A 14,404-nucleotide genomic window follows, 5' to 3' on the forward strand; every position below is an offset into this window, starting at 1 on the left:
CACTTGGCTATAACCACGTGTCCAAATTCATTACTCTATCCTAGGCCTGCTCAACTTGGGCCTCCCAGAAGTTTTTGGACTACAACTCCCCTAATCCCAGGACACAGTGGTCAATCTCCAGGGATTATTTTATTTATATTTATTTATTTTCTATACCGCCCTGGGAGGTGTAGGCCAACATCTGCAGGAGGCCCAACGCTGAGCACCCCTGGTCTGTACATTAGGAGTGACACATCAGAGCACATTCTCAGGGCTGTGGCCCAAAGAGCCCAGGATGCAGCCAACATGCTGAAGCTAAACAGGTCTCGGCCCGGTCAGTGCCTGGATGGACCACCTGAGAACCCCATGATGCCCTGTTGAGTCCCGTCAGGCGGGCAGATAAGCCTAGTGGTAGCCTCAGAAAACGAAAAAGAGCCCCAAAGACAACATTTGACAGCCTGATCCCTTACAATTTCTTTCACCGCATCCTGCTGCTCCTGAACCGCAGCGGTGAACAAGGGGAGGCTGCTGGCTTTCAAGAGGGTGGGATCCTGCTCTGTGGAATCCTTGATGTACTCCGCCTAGGAGGAACAGTGAGAGCAAGAAGAACAATTGAGCGTAGGTTGGCAACTAGACTGGACACTGTGCCAACAGCCCTACATGGACACACACAAGCCCCACTGTTTGGACCACTGGTCCATCCTGCCCAGTCATGTCTACTGGGAGCAGCTCTATGGGGTTCTCAGGCAGAGGTTTCTCCCAGCCCTGAGACCCCAAATCCTTTAATCCAAGATGCCGGGTGTGTGTGTGTGAATCTGGGACGTTCTGCATGCAAAGTGCATGCTCCATCACCGAGCGGTAGCTCCTCCCGACACAGCTGCCTTCCACCGAGTTGCACCATTGGGAAACAGGATGCTAGCCTAGGGAGTTGGTGGCCAAGCGGACATCTTCCCATGGACTGAGCCCAGAATCTGCCAGCTGCCAATGCCAATTGCAGAGTGACTAACCCACATGAAGGGAGGAGAGCTAAAAACAGCCGGAGGGCAAAAGTCGTGCAGACCTGCTCTACTCCATCTGTGTCTATTTCATGCATTTGATGAAGCAAGGGTTGTTATAGTTAGGGACTTTCCTGTTTGCTCCCCTCTCCCCCCCCCCCCCGGTTATTCTCTCTAAGATACTCTTCTGGAATTGAATTTCCAGAGAACATTACCTCTGAGGACAGGCAAACATATCTGTTGTAGAGAAGGAAAAAAGGCGTGTATTTGGTAACAGGATTGACTGATGTGCGGAAATCAAACAGAACCGGATCGAGAGAGTCCTCCCACTCGCTTGGCTTGTCGTTCACAACGTTGCAGAGGGAGGATTTCAAGAGCTCGTTGGTGCGGTTGTCCAGGTTGGTGCAGCTGGTGGAGTCGGACGGTGTCAGAATTTGGGAGATGTTCCACCGCTCGGATAAGAGTCGGATCGCCTGCAAAGTGACGACAGGCTTCAGGCAGCAAGATGCAATGTCGGTTCAGCCAGGGTGTGTGTGTGTGTGTGTCTAGTTTATTTTTTTAGCTTATGCTTTCCTTTTTGGTTTTGTTGACCAAACGGTTTAGTTGGTCAATCAGTTAGGTTGAGTATAAATACTGCTGTTCTAAAGTTAACCCTGCGCATCCTGAGATGTGCAAATGAGAGGAAATCTATGTGAAGTGACTTTGCCTGCTTAGTTTATTGGAATCCCAAACAGGGTCGCACCTAGGTAATTTTGGTGCCCAGACTGTCCCCCACTGCGAGCCCCCACCCCCCGCTGCGAGGCCCCCCTGAAACCTACTTTGCGGGGCCTCTGGCAGCCACCCTGCTGCAGACGTCACGGGCTTGTGATGAGCCATCTCAACTGTGCAGGCATGCTGGAGCGCCTCACAGTTAGAACCACTGGGCCGAACGGACAGGCCCAGCAGTCGCTCCGGCCGCCACTGCCGGGGTTGGGGGGAGGAGGCCTGCTCGGCTCAGCCCTTGGCCGTGCGACGGACATAAAGTGAGAAATTAGAGGTGGCAGACATGGTGGCTGAAATCCTGAGAAAAATAAACAGAGGTGCGGCACAGCAGGGCATGCGCGGGGTGGCTGTAGGAGGCCTCCCAGACCTTGGAGGCCCTGGACCAGGGCCCTAAGGTCTGGGGGTAAGAGCAGCTCTGACCCCCAACTGGGGTGGTTCTGGCCACAGAAAGAACAGAGATTCTGCAGTGAGGAATCCAGACGCTCTACACCAGTGATTCTCAAACTTGGGTCCTCAGGTGTTATTGGACTTCAACTCCCATAATCCCCAACCAAAGGCCACTGAGGCTGGGGATTATGGGAGTTGAAGTCCAATAACACCTGAGGACCCAAGTTTGAGAATCCCTGCTCTACACAGAAAACTAGCCTGCTGTTGTCTGGCTTACCTCTTCGCAGAATTCCCAGCTCAAACTGCAGAAGATATTCTTGGAGGGCCCAAACCTGATTGAGAAAAGGCAAACAGTTCATTACGATTCATACTGTGCCACCTGCATTTCACTCATTTATGGTCTTCGTAAAATCAAAGCTGGGATTGGTGGACACACCTGTAGAACATGGAAGCCAGGCCCTTGGCCACAGAGAAAGGATCTCTCTTCTGCAGAGGGATGGCCTCAACCCACTTGGTATAGTGATCCGTTATGGCGAGGATGTGGGTGTTGCCTCGGCTGGACTCTGGGAAAGGTCCTAGGAACATCAAATCCAAAATGGACAGTCAGTGGCCATGACGGGATCCACAAAGTGGCAAGACAACGGCAATGTGGCTACTCTGGAGAGAGGCAAGGCCTAGCTTAGTGGCCCAGGCAAAAACCTAGAGGACCTTGCATGAGAATCGGATCCAGGTGGGGAAGGGTCAAGGCCCAAGCGGCTGTTGCACCCTGGGGTGGTTTGGGTGTGGCAAGAACTTGCCACGCTCCAACGGGCAGGTGGCCAAGGAGCCAGACTGGAAACTGGAGCAGCTTTTGTTAGCAGAGGCTCAAGAGAATGAAGGGTGAGCTGCAGGGACGTGCCCAAACTAGTCCGTGCACTCCCGGGAGGTGGTCCTTTTAGGGGCAGGGAGGGTGCCCTTACCTGCCCTGCTGCTTCCCCCCCACCGGCGCTCTCCCCAAAGCATTGGTGCAGGGCTACAGCGTACCTCCTTGCAACCCTGTTCGGCATCATAACATAAATGGCCAATGCACAACGACCCCGCCCCGCGCCTCCAAACGCCGGACTTTCGAACCGGTTCATGCACATCTCTAGTGAGCTGGTGCAGCCTTAGTTGGGAACTGCAGCCAACTCTCAGGGAGCCAATCACCTTGCTGAAGGGCTCAGTCAGTGCCTGGATGGGAGACCACCTGAGAAATCCATGCATGCCACGAAACAAAAGCAAGGCATATATGCAACAAATAATCAATATGCTCCTTTAATGGTGGACATTTCCCCAACATGCAGTAGTACAGGTGTGAGACTCTCTGCATTCTGTTTAGACTCCACCTTTCAGGTTAGAAACATTTAAGGGTGGAACAGAGGAACATAGGAAGCTGCCATATACTGAGTCAGACCATTGATCTAGCTAGCTCGGTATTGTATTCACAGACTGGCAGCAGCTTCTCCAAGGTTGCAGGCAGGAATCTCTCTCGGCCCTATCTTGGAGAAGCCAGGGAGGGAACTTGGAACCTTCTGCTCTTCCCAGAGCAGCTCCATCCCCTAAGGTGAAGATCTCGTAGTGCTCTCATGGAGTCTCAAATGCAACCAGGGAGGACCCTGCTTAGCTAAGGGGACAAGTCATGCTGGCTACCACAAAAAGTAAATCAGTGTAAACATATTAAAACCAGAGCAGAGAAACAATTAGAAATGCCTGCACAGGACCTTAGAGAGCCTGGGCCAACAAGAATATTATCACCTGGCACCTAAAAGAAGGATGGCACACTTGTTTGGGGAAGGGCTTCCGGACTTGGAGTAGGCCTCTGCAGAGGAGCGTTAAATCCAGGTTGGTTTCGGTGGGAAAGGCAACCATTTAAGTATCCAGTAAACATACCCCTATCACCAATACGTACCATAGATATCCAGTCCTAGAACATCCCAAGGTGACTCCACTTTGACAGGCCGTATCTTTTTTGACAGATTCTTGTTATGCTCGGCGTTTTGGCAGGTTTCACACATCTTGATCTTGGGGAAGGGGAGAAAGAGAGAAATAACAGAGGGTTTAAGGAGGTTATGTCAAGGGGGGAGCAAGCATGAATTGTTCCCTTTGCTAAGCAGGGCCTGCCCTGGTTTGCATTTGGATGGGAGACTACATGTGTGAGCACTGCAAGATATCCCCCTCAAGGGAGGGAGCCGCTCTGGGAAAAGCATCTGTATGCTTGCATTCAGAAGGTTCCAAGTTCCTACCCTCCCTGGCATCTCCAAGAGACTCCTGCCTGCAATCTTGGAGAAGCTGCTGCCAGTCTGTGTAGACAATGCTTAACTAGATAGACCAATGGTCTGACTCAGCAGAAGGCAGCTCCCTATGTTCCCTATGAAGCCAACTGGACTGCCATACCACACCAACCACGCCGCTGATGCTACAGAAAAGGCCCACCAGCAAAACTTGGTCTAGCTCTTGCTAGGACAAATTGCATGGCCCATTGTGCAGTAGGACTCCATGAGGCTCTCCCAGAACTTACCCAATCCACAACATCCTTGACAATGCCCAGCCAGTAGTATCTACTCTGGATCCGGTGCACTGTCTTCTTCTGCCCAAGGTGGTTCCCAAGCTGTGTGAAGTGGCTTTCTAGGAAGACCTGTCGCCTCCTCTCAGGATTGACCACAACCTCACGTTTTTCCTCTTTCTTTGGCCCCACATAATAGAGACAATTCCCTGCAGGACAACAGAGAAAACCAGTGGTCAAACAGAGAGGCAGGGTGGTGTAATGAAATCAGCTCCAATGTTTTCAAACCTGGGGTCTGTGTTTTAACCCCAACTCATAATATGGGATCCAGTTAATTCCCCCCCCCCCAACATCAATGTGCCTCTTTCTCTTCCCTTTCTTTCTGAAGGTATATCTACACCAAAGACATATGGGGCTACCAGTCATAAATTCTCTTTAGGGCACTCTGGGAATTGTAATTTTGAGGAAGGGGAGAGGGAGGTGTATGTGTGCGTGCGTGCATACACACACACACACACACACTATATATATATATATATATATATATATATATATATATATATATATATGAAACAGATTAGCATCCACAGAATACAGTTCCCAGGATTTTTTGTGTGGGAAGGAAAGTCATGACAGAACTGGTATCAATCTAAAGTGTAGACATACTCATCTTTCCCCCCATTCCGCTATATTTAGTTTTTCATTTTGTTTGCATCTTGTCTTTCACCCAGGGAGCTTAGAGCTGCACAAACGTTCTCCCCCACCCAATTTTATCCTTACAACAATCGTGTGGTGTGAGGAAAGTTAGGTGGCACGAGAGAGAGTCAGTGGCCCAAGACCACTCAGGTGTTTATGGCCGAGTGGGGATTTGAATCCGGGCCTCCCTGCTTCGACTTCCGCACTCTCAGCTGTGCTCCGTGTTTGGCTCCTGTGCAGCAACTCTTGAGACCCCACTCTGTCCCTAAGAACATAAGAACAGGCCCCGAAGCCCTCCTCTCTAGTCCAGCACCCTGTTTCACACAGTAGCCCACCAGATGCCTCTGGGGAGCCCACAGGCAAGAGCTGAGGGCCTGCCCCCTCTCCTGCTGTCAGGGGCATAGCAAGGTTGGAGTGGGCCCAGAGACAAGATTTTAAAATGCCACCCCCACCCCACCCCACTGAAGCTCAGCTCATGAAGTAAATAAATCCTAAATGAGGCTTAATAGTGGTAACAAAAAGCATAGTAACTGTGTGTGTGTATATATACACACACACACACACACACATATATATATATATACACACACACACACACATACACACACACACATATATATATATACACACACATACACACACACATATATATACACACACACATACACACATATACACACACATACACACACACATATATATACACACACACATACACACATATACTTATACATACATATCTCCCATGTACCACAATAGAACATCATCCTAAATTATTTTTTAAAAAGTTTTGTAAATTGTGGATGATGCACATCATTGAATGGTACTAGAAAAAGACCTGCTGTTCTGGCAGCTCCAGGTCCTAACACTCACATCAGTTGCGGAGGATGCATAGAACTGAAGGTAGCCCGGGCGGGTGTGAGGCTGGGGGAGTCAGTCATGTGACAGTGGGCCCCCAGTCAACTGCCTCCCCTTGCCCTATTATAGTTACACTCCTGCTTGCTGTTGCTCCCCCCCTGAGATTGGGAGGCAGCCTGCCTCCGAGGCTGGAGGTGGCCGCTAGCCCTCAGACTGGTAGCCACTGACAGACCTGTCCTCCTTTTACTACTTGGCTTCCATGCATGATCGCTGTGCAAGAGAACAACAACCCCGCAGAGCTGCCTGTGCCACAGCCCAGCTTGCTCACCTTCCACGACGAACTTCTGGGCGTAGCGCTTCAGGTTTTTCCTTTTGATGGAGCAGAAGCTGGCGGGGAAGCAGCCCTCGGACAGCAGCCGGTAGATGTCCTCAAACTTGCTGGTGGGGCTGCAGGACTCCACCACCTCCTCTTCCACGACTTGCAATGCCGACGAGTCCATGATCAGCAGGGAGAGGCTGCGGGAGCCGCCGAGAGCCCAAGCGAGGCCAGCCCCTTCCACCCTGAAGGGTCAGCCAAGGGACAGAGCTCAGCACCACCGGCCAGACGGCTGGCTGGCTGCTGCAGCTGGGCAGGCAACCCGGATGCTTTTCAGGGAGACACACCCCCACCAGCCTCACTCAGTGTGTTTGGCTTTTGCTTCAGGGAGCGTCTACAAATAGCTGTCTTCATATTTGCGGTTTTGATGGTGGCTCTGACCAGTCATCCCAACAAGTGTAATCCCCCCCCCTTTTTAATTATCATATCATATTTATCATATTTTTTACACCGCCCAAAACTTACGTCTCCGGGCGGTTTACAACAAGATTAAAAGTAAAACACTAATTTAAAAAACTAAAATAATTAATTAATAATAATTATAGGGCCAGTTGCTCTCCTCCTGCTTAATAAAGAGAATCACCACGTTGGAAAGTGCCTCTTTGCCAAGTAAGCAGGGCTTCCTAAGTCATTGTCTTTTAAAAAAAAACCTTATGTACAAATACTTTATAAGGCGGAATAGACATCGAATGAATGAATGATTGGAGGCTGAGTAATTTGTTGACGCTCCCTTAGCGAGAGCACTCGTTTCCTAACGAGGCCATTTTGCCGACGGACCCGTTGCCCTGGGACCTGTGTTCCGTCCCCTTTAGGGACCCGGTGGAATAATGGAGCCTGGTTGTATGGGGCCGGTTCGGGGAGGCTTCCTGGCCTGCGCTTGCTTCTTCACCGACAATCTCTTCGTTCCCCGCTACGGTCTCCACGTTCGCTACTGGGGTGACCGAGAGCAGCTGCGGAGGGATTATGGACCGGTAAAGGGAGAACAAAGTGGGGATCCCAAGGAGGGTGGGGACTGGAGACACAACCACACGCAATGCCCGCCTTCACCAGGATTTCACTCACTGACATGCCACGGAACGGGGAAAATGGCTATTATTACCTATCTCACTAGGGTCCTTTTAACAGCACAGGGCTTACTTCCAAGAAAGCATTCGTAAGATTGGGCTCCAAGGGATCCCTGACATACTTGCCTGAGTGCATCACTCTCAGTACACTTACTTCCAAGTAAACATGCATAGGATTTGGGCTGTGCAGCTGCAATCCTGTATGCTCTTTCCTGGGAGCAACTCCCTGACCACAGGTGGGAGTTACTTCCAAATAAGCATGCATGAGATTGCCCTGCAAGTAGGGTGGACTCGACCCCAGGATTGGCCTGGGGACCTTCCAAGAATAGGCATCCGTCTCATGACTTGATAGCACGGGCAATATTGGAGGGAAAAACCTTCAAGGATAGCTTCAGTCAGAGCTGGCAGGCAAGGCTGTAATTCCTAGACACGCTTATATGGGAGTAATCCCCACTGAACAATGGGGCCCACTGTGGAGCAGCATGCATAGAATTCTCAGTCTGAAGGATGATTTCTCCAAGTACACTTAAGGCTATTGTCCCTGTTCTTTCAGAAAGAACTAGTGTGGTTTTTAACAGCTGCCACTTGGGACCTACACACAAACAAGGTATTCTTGTGAGCTACAAGGATCACCAGATATTGCCGGTTCGAATCCCAGCCGGTATGTTTCCCAGACTATGGGAAACACCTATATTGGACAGCAGCAATATAGGAATATGCTGGAACGAAGGCATCATCTCATACTGTGTGGGAGATGGCAATGGTAAACCCCTCCTGTATTCTAGCAAAGAAAAAACACAGGGCTCTGTGGTTGCCCAGAGTCGACACTGACTGAACAGCACACTTTACTTTATAAGGATCCCCAAGGTTGTTTCTATGAACTGTCGGAGACATATTTGCCTCAAGAATGTACTTAAGAGAAGGTCTTCCCCATTAACCCTATCACCCAAAGGAACATAGGAAGCTGCCACATACAGAGTCAGACCATTGGTCCATCTCGTGCAGTATTGTCTACAGCACACAGACTAGCAGAGGCTTCTCCAAGGTTGCAGGCAGGAATCTCTCTCAGCTCTATCTTGGAGATGCCAGGGAAGGAATTTGGAGCCTAGATGCTCTTCCCAGAGTGGCTCCATCCTCTTAAGGGGAATATCTTACAATACTCACACTTTGAGTTTCATCATCTGGAGAGGTTCACCTGCCATTGCCACCAGCCTTGTCTGCTGTTGCCCCGAGACTCTGGAATGCGCTCCCTGCTGAAATAAGAGCCTCCTCATCTCTGACAACTTTTAAAATGTTCTTAAAGACTTATTTTTTCACCCAAACTTTTTAACTTGACTGTGGTTTGAAATTGTTTTAAGGTTTTCATTTTTGTCTTGTTTTATGTTGTTGTAAAATGCCTGGAGACAGAAGTTTGGGGTGGTCTACAACTTTAATAAAATAATATTTGAGCAGAGAAGGATTGAGATTGAAGTTAATAAATCAAAGCATATCTCTGTATGCTACATAAAAGCCAAAAGTGCTTCTTCCTATTACAGGCCTTAAGAGAACGAGGCTGTCAAAATGAGGAAGAATTTGAAGCTGTTGTCCAAGAGGTATGGTGTTATATGACTGCCTGGGTTGCTGTGAGAGAGCTTAAAATTAAAATTATCACAAAAATATAGTATGACCAGGCATATGTTGGGGTGGGGGATGGGACAGTTTCTTCTGCTCCCTGGCACCTGGCAAATACAGTTCACATTTCGGAGTAATCAGCATAAGATCAGACTGTAAGACTGCAATCCTACAGACATTTACTTGATAGTAACTCCTCAGGACTTATGCCTGATTAAAATGCATAGGCTTAAACATATATTCTTTCTAATGCTTGCACAGCTGTGGTGTCTTTCTCCTTAAGGATGGGGTGGGCAGATCCGGTCCAAGTAAACACTGAGAGCATCAGGGCAGCAATTCTCTCATATAGCCATCTAACAACTGAACTCTTAATAAGCGTCAGATTGAATTCTTCTAGGTTGAAAAGGAGGTGCGGAGGAGGAAGGAATTAGGTCGCCAGTCTAGAGAAAGAAAGAACACCATTTCCCAGAGCTACAGATCAAAGCATCCTCAGCTGTATGCTTTACAGGTAACAAACTGGATTCAGCAAGTTTCCACACAAGTTGGTGGCTAGAGGTACCCTGGGGATGGATGAAAAAGGCCCCCTCCCTGGTAAAATTCTCCTAAAACAAGCAGTTCAAAACTAGGAAGTCTGTACTCCTCTGGGTTGATAGACTTGAAGGTGATCAGCAAAACCTGGAGGAGAGGGAAGCTGGTTAACACTGTGGATAAGGTAGGGGTGGGATTAACCCTGGAGTGGGAGCACACAACCCTGAAGCATGCCCTAAGTCACCACAATTAAGAGATCACACCCATTACATGTCTTCTAGTTGACCCTCTCTTCAAGAGTGATGTTGGAACTGAAGCACATTACGAGCCTGTTGAACAGTGGTAGTTATTTTGAGAACGTGACATGTTAAATTCTGTTCTCACTCTGCCTCTCAACACTAGGATTCATTTCTAGCACCAGTTTTTTTAGAAGCGGTCAAATACTGCGCATCCAAAGGTGCTGATCTCCAAGGCCTCCTGAGACATGTGGAATCTATATCAGGTGAGAAGAAAGGTTTCACTTATCAGCAGTGTGTGTGTGTGTGTGTGTGTGTATGTAATGTGTGCCATCAGGTCGATTTCACATCAAGTTGATTTCGACTCCTGGCGCCCACAGAGCCCTGTGGTTTTCTTTGGTAGAATTCAGGAGGGGTTTACCATTGCCTCCTCCCGCACAGTATGAGAGGATGCTTTTCAGCATCTTCCTATATCGCTGTTCCCCGACATAGTACTAGTGGGGATTCTAACCAGCAACCTTCTGCTTGTTAGTCAAGCATTTCCCCACTGCGCCACTTAAGGTGCACATACATAAATATACATATACACAGTTGAACATATTGTCATTTGGAATTGTGGATACTTGCAGGGAGTTAGCTGTATACAAAACAACAGTGGTTTAAAAAAAACTCACCAGGCACTTGCCCTGGATTTTCCTTCCATGTCTGATTTTTCCTTTCTCCTCACAGCTGAGAAGAGAATCTATCGACTCCCGGTATTTACTGAGGAATTCTGCCAAGCTTTCATTGAGGAGCTGGAGAACTTTGAGCAGTCAGAGATGCCCAAAGGGAGGCCCAACTCCATGAATAATTACGGGGTGAGGCTCACAGTTGGTCACTGCAGGCCACTCAAAAACATCTCTTGGCTCACCTGGGACCAACCAATGTATGTGCACTGCTTTGGATATTCTAGAGCGCTGTAAAAAAGCTAAGCAGGGTCATTATGATGCCTGTCTGAATTAATCTTTGCCGCAAGTTGTATTGAGTCTTGACTGTCCACACTGAGAGCACGTGACATGTTAGGAAATGGAAGACTGGTCACATTCTTAAAAACCAGACTGCTGCAAACAATGAATTGGTTGCACTAGGTTTGCGTCGGTTTGTTTGTTTGAACCCTTCCTCTTCCTCTCCGACCCATACATGCACTGCAGGTTCTCCTCAATGAACTTGGCCTGGATGAAGCTCTCATCACCCCTCTGCGTGAGAAATACCTGCAGCCCATCACAGCTCTGCTTTACCCAGACTGCGGGGGAGACTGCTTGGACAGCCACAAGGCCTTCGCCGTGAAGTACGCTTTGCACGAAGACCTGGACTTGAGTTCCCACTACGACAACGCGGAAGTAACCCTCAACGTCTCCCTGGGGAAAGAATTCACCGAGGGCAACCTCTATTTTTCCGATTTCAGACAGGTGCCTCTTCTTTAAAATACAAACCCGGGCTTATTGGCCACAGGTGGGCTCACAGCCATTTGCTTTCGGTTTGTTACCCTTGTACATTGCACAACAGGTTAACAGATGCAATTCACCACATTTGACAAATGGATGGAGGATGGCTGTTGATACCGCACCACCCTCGTGTTCCCTCTATCAGGGATTTCCAGGTGTTGTTAACTACAACTCCCATAACCCCCCAGCTAAAGCCATTGCAGCTGGGGATTCTGGGACATCTGGGAATCCTTGCTAGAGGGAACACTAACACACACAGTTGTTGTGGTGGCAACTGTTAGACATGTGAAGAAAGCCTTCCATTTGTCTGTCTTTGGTTCTTATCGGAAGATCTCATTTTGCTGGACTGTCATGGCTGGCAGTGCTGGCTTCTCGCACCTGGTAATCCACATTTCTTTTCTTTTTTTTAAGGATCCCAATCCTGTGCCGAAGTACATTGAAGTGGAGCACGTGCCCCTTCATGGATTGTTTCACCGGGGAGGGCAGATCCACGGGGCCCTTCCCATTGCCTCTGGGGAGCGCTGGAACCTGATCGTCTGGATGCGATCGTCCGCTGTCCGGAATCAGCTCTGCCCCATGTGCAACAGGGTGCCCGAGCTGGTGCCAGCAGAGGGATTTGGGGATGGGTTCACCAGGAGCCCCCGAGAGAGACAGCCCGAAACGGTGGACGTCTGCTCCTTAACGTAGGAAGAGGATGCGGAGCAACTGACTTCAATAAAGACATTGCCAGTGGGATGCAAAAATGATCTTGGCAGTCACTGTAAACATGTTTTCTTTGGAGCAAGCCAGGATTGAACTTTAAAAAAAAACAATACACACATTCAAACACTGAACACATTATAGCCCAGGCAAGAAAAGGAGAGCTGGTCTTGTGGTATCAAGCATGACTTGTCCCCGTAGCTAAGCAGGGTCTGCCCTGGTTGCTTATGAATGGGAGACGAGAAGTGTGAGCACTGCAAGATATCCCCCTCAGGGGATAATGGGGCCGCTCTGGGAAGAACAGAAGGTTCCAAGTTCCCTCCCTGGCAGCTTCTCCAAGATAGAGCTGAGAGAAATTCCTTCCTGCAACCTTGGAGATGCTGCTGCCAGTCTGTGAAGACAATACTGAGCTAGATAGACCTATGGTCTGACTCAGTATATAGCAGTTTCCTATGTTCCTATGTTGAGGGAGATTCCACACCAACCAGCCTTATTACTGGGCTTTGACTAGCAGACAAGATTTTCTTGTTTGAGACCACAACACTCAACACAGCTCTGTTAACCAGGGGCCACACCACATGAGTGACAGAGACCTAGGAGCCTGTGGTACACCTGGGAAAGAGCTGTGGGTCTGGCTATAGCTTAGTCAGGGCTTTGTTTATTACCATTTATTACTACTACTGCTACTGCTACTGCTACTATATTGTTATCCCTCTCTTCCTCCAAGAAGCCCAGAGCGGTGTACTACCTACTTAAGTTTCTCTTTCACAACAACCCTGTGAAGTAGGCTAGGCTGAGCAGCCCTGCTATAGAGAGATCCCCTTTGCCATCTCCCCTACTGCACGGACAGCAAGACGTGTCCTGATAATGGTGCTCCCCTTATGTATCCCAACGGCTGACTTCCGCATTTCAGCCAAGGCCCAGACAAACAGGAATGAGCAACTGGTTGGATGCAATTTACTTGCAGCTCAGAGGGCAAGGAGAAGTCCATTGGTGGTGAGAGAGAGGGTTGGCAGCAGTGCTGAGATTTAGCGTATCTAGAAGGCTGCCCTCTTTGGTATTACCTGTGTGTGAATTTACCCAGTCTATGTGATGATGATTGAAGTCACCGATTATTACAGCTCTGTCTCTCGTTGACACTTTGCCGATTTCCTTCTCCAGCTCCAGGTCAACCTCAGCATTTTGATCAGGAAGGCAAAAGCACATCCCTACATTTACAAATGAAATATATTTCATTTTAGGCCTTGTATTATCACACACAGTTTCTCTGTGGAAGACTCTAGTCCTCCTGGGTTTTCTAGTTTGTTAGATTCTATCTTTTCTTTATCATACCATGCTGCTCCGCCCAGACTCTGTCCCTCCCTGTCCTTTCTATAGAGTTTATATCCAGGAATAAAGTTTATATCCAGGAATAATAAAGTCCCACTGGTTCTCACCTTTCCACCAAGTTTCTGTTATGCTCACTCTACCTGTGTTCTCACTAGCAACCAAGCACTCCAGCTCGCTCATCTTGGCTCAAAGGCTTCTGGCACTGACATATACACACCTATACACATAGTCCCTGATCTCATCTTCAACTTGGCAAGGATAGCAGGGCCAGTCACTAATTGCCTCCGTCTCACCTTTGAAGAGAAAACGGCTGACAGAGCAATCCTATGCATCACTCAGAAGTCAGTCCTGCTGATTCAATGGGACTTCCTAGTAAGTGCTTAGGATTGCAGTCCAATGTACATAGCTGTATGGATAGCTGGAATCCAAAGCAATGCTATGATCACAATAAGGCTGGGTTTGCTTCTACTTACAATCAATATTTTTAAAACCACTTTTCAACAAAAATGTCCAAAGCAGTTTACATAGATGAATAAATAAAGATGGGTCCCTGTCCCCAAAGGGCTCACAATCTAAAAAGAAACATAAAATAGATGCCAGCAACAACCACTGGAGGGATACTGTGCTGGAGATGGATAGGGCCAGTTGCTCTCCCCCTGCTAAATAAAGAGAATCACTACTTTAAAAAGGTGCCTCTTTGCTCATTTAGCAGGGGCATTCCTGATCCCCAGGCTAAGGATCCATGGTTTTCTCTTCATTCCATCCCCAGAGGATCAGGCTGACAGCCTCATACATTTGAGCTCTCCAAAATTAAAAACCATCCTTTGGTTTTAAATTCTTTCCAGCTGTTCACTTGACCTTTCAGAAAACTAGTCTGCT

The 14,404-nt window shown here is 48.5% G+C and overlaps 1 protein-coding gene across 3 annotated transcripts; it reads left to right on the forward strand.

Moving 5' to 3' along the window:
• The first annotated feature begins 7,339 nt into the window (after positions 1-7,339).
• OGFOD2 (2-oxoglutarate and iron dependent oxygenase domain containing 2) lies at positions 7,340-13,643 on the forward strand. 3 transcript variants are annotated; one of them, XM_053280138.1, is made up of 7 exons: positions 7,340-7,545; positions 9,174-9,230; positions 9,647-9,757; positions 10,180-10,279; positions 10,743-10,870; positions 11,204-11,461; positions 11,909-13,643. In XM_053280138.1, the coding sequence occupies exons 1-7, from the start codon at positions 7,402-7,404 to the stop codon at positions 12,182-12,184; spliced, it is 1,074 nt and encodes a 357-aa protein (XP_053136113.1). In that variant the 5' UTR covers positions 7,340-7,401; the 3' UTR covers positions 12,185-13,643. The 3 variants fall into 3 exon arrangements, with proteins under 3 accessions (XP_053136113.1, XP_053136114.1, XP_053136115.1); XM_053280139.1 differs by lacking the exon at positions 9,174-9,230; XM_053280140.1 differs by lacking the exons at positions 9,174-9,230; positions 9,647-9,757; positions 10,180-10,279 and having other exon boundaries at positions 7,422-7,545.
• The last annotated feature ends 761 nt before the right edge of the window (positions 13,644-14,404 follow it).

The sequence above is a fragment of the Hemicordylus capensis genome, chromosome 15 (genome assembly GCF_027244095.1).
Source record: "Hemicordylus capensis ecotype Gifberg chromosome 15, rHemCap1.1.pri, whole genome shotgun sequence".
Lineage (NCBI taxonomy): Eukaryota > Metazoa > Chordata > Lepidosauria > Squamata > Cordylidae > Hemicordylus > Hemicordylus capensis.

Coding starts and splice junctions, on each gene's coding strand:
- OGFOD2 (XM_053280138.1), top strand. CDS start 7,402: ATGGAGCCTGGTTGTATGGGGCCGGTTCGGGGAGGCTTCCTGGCCTGC. Junction 10,871..11,203: donor ACTCCATGAATAATTACGGG/GTGAGGCTCACA, acceptor CATGCACTGCAG/GTTCTCCTCAATGAACTTGG. Junction 11,462..11,908: donor ATTTTTCCGATTTCAGACAG/GTGCCTCTTCTT, acceptor CTTTTTTTTAAG/GATCCCAATCCTGTGCCGAA.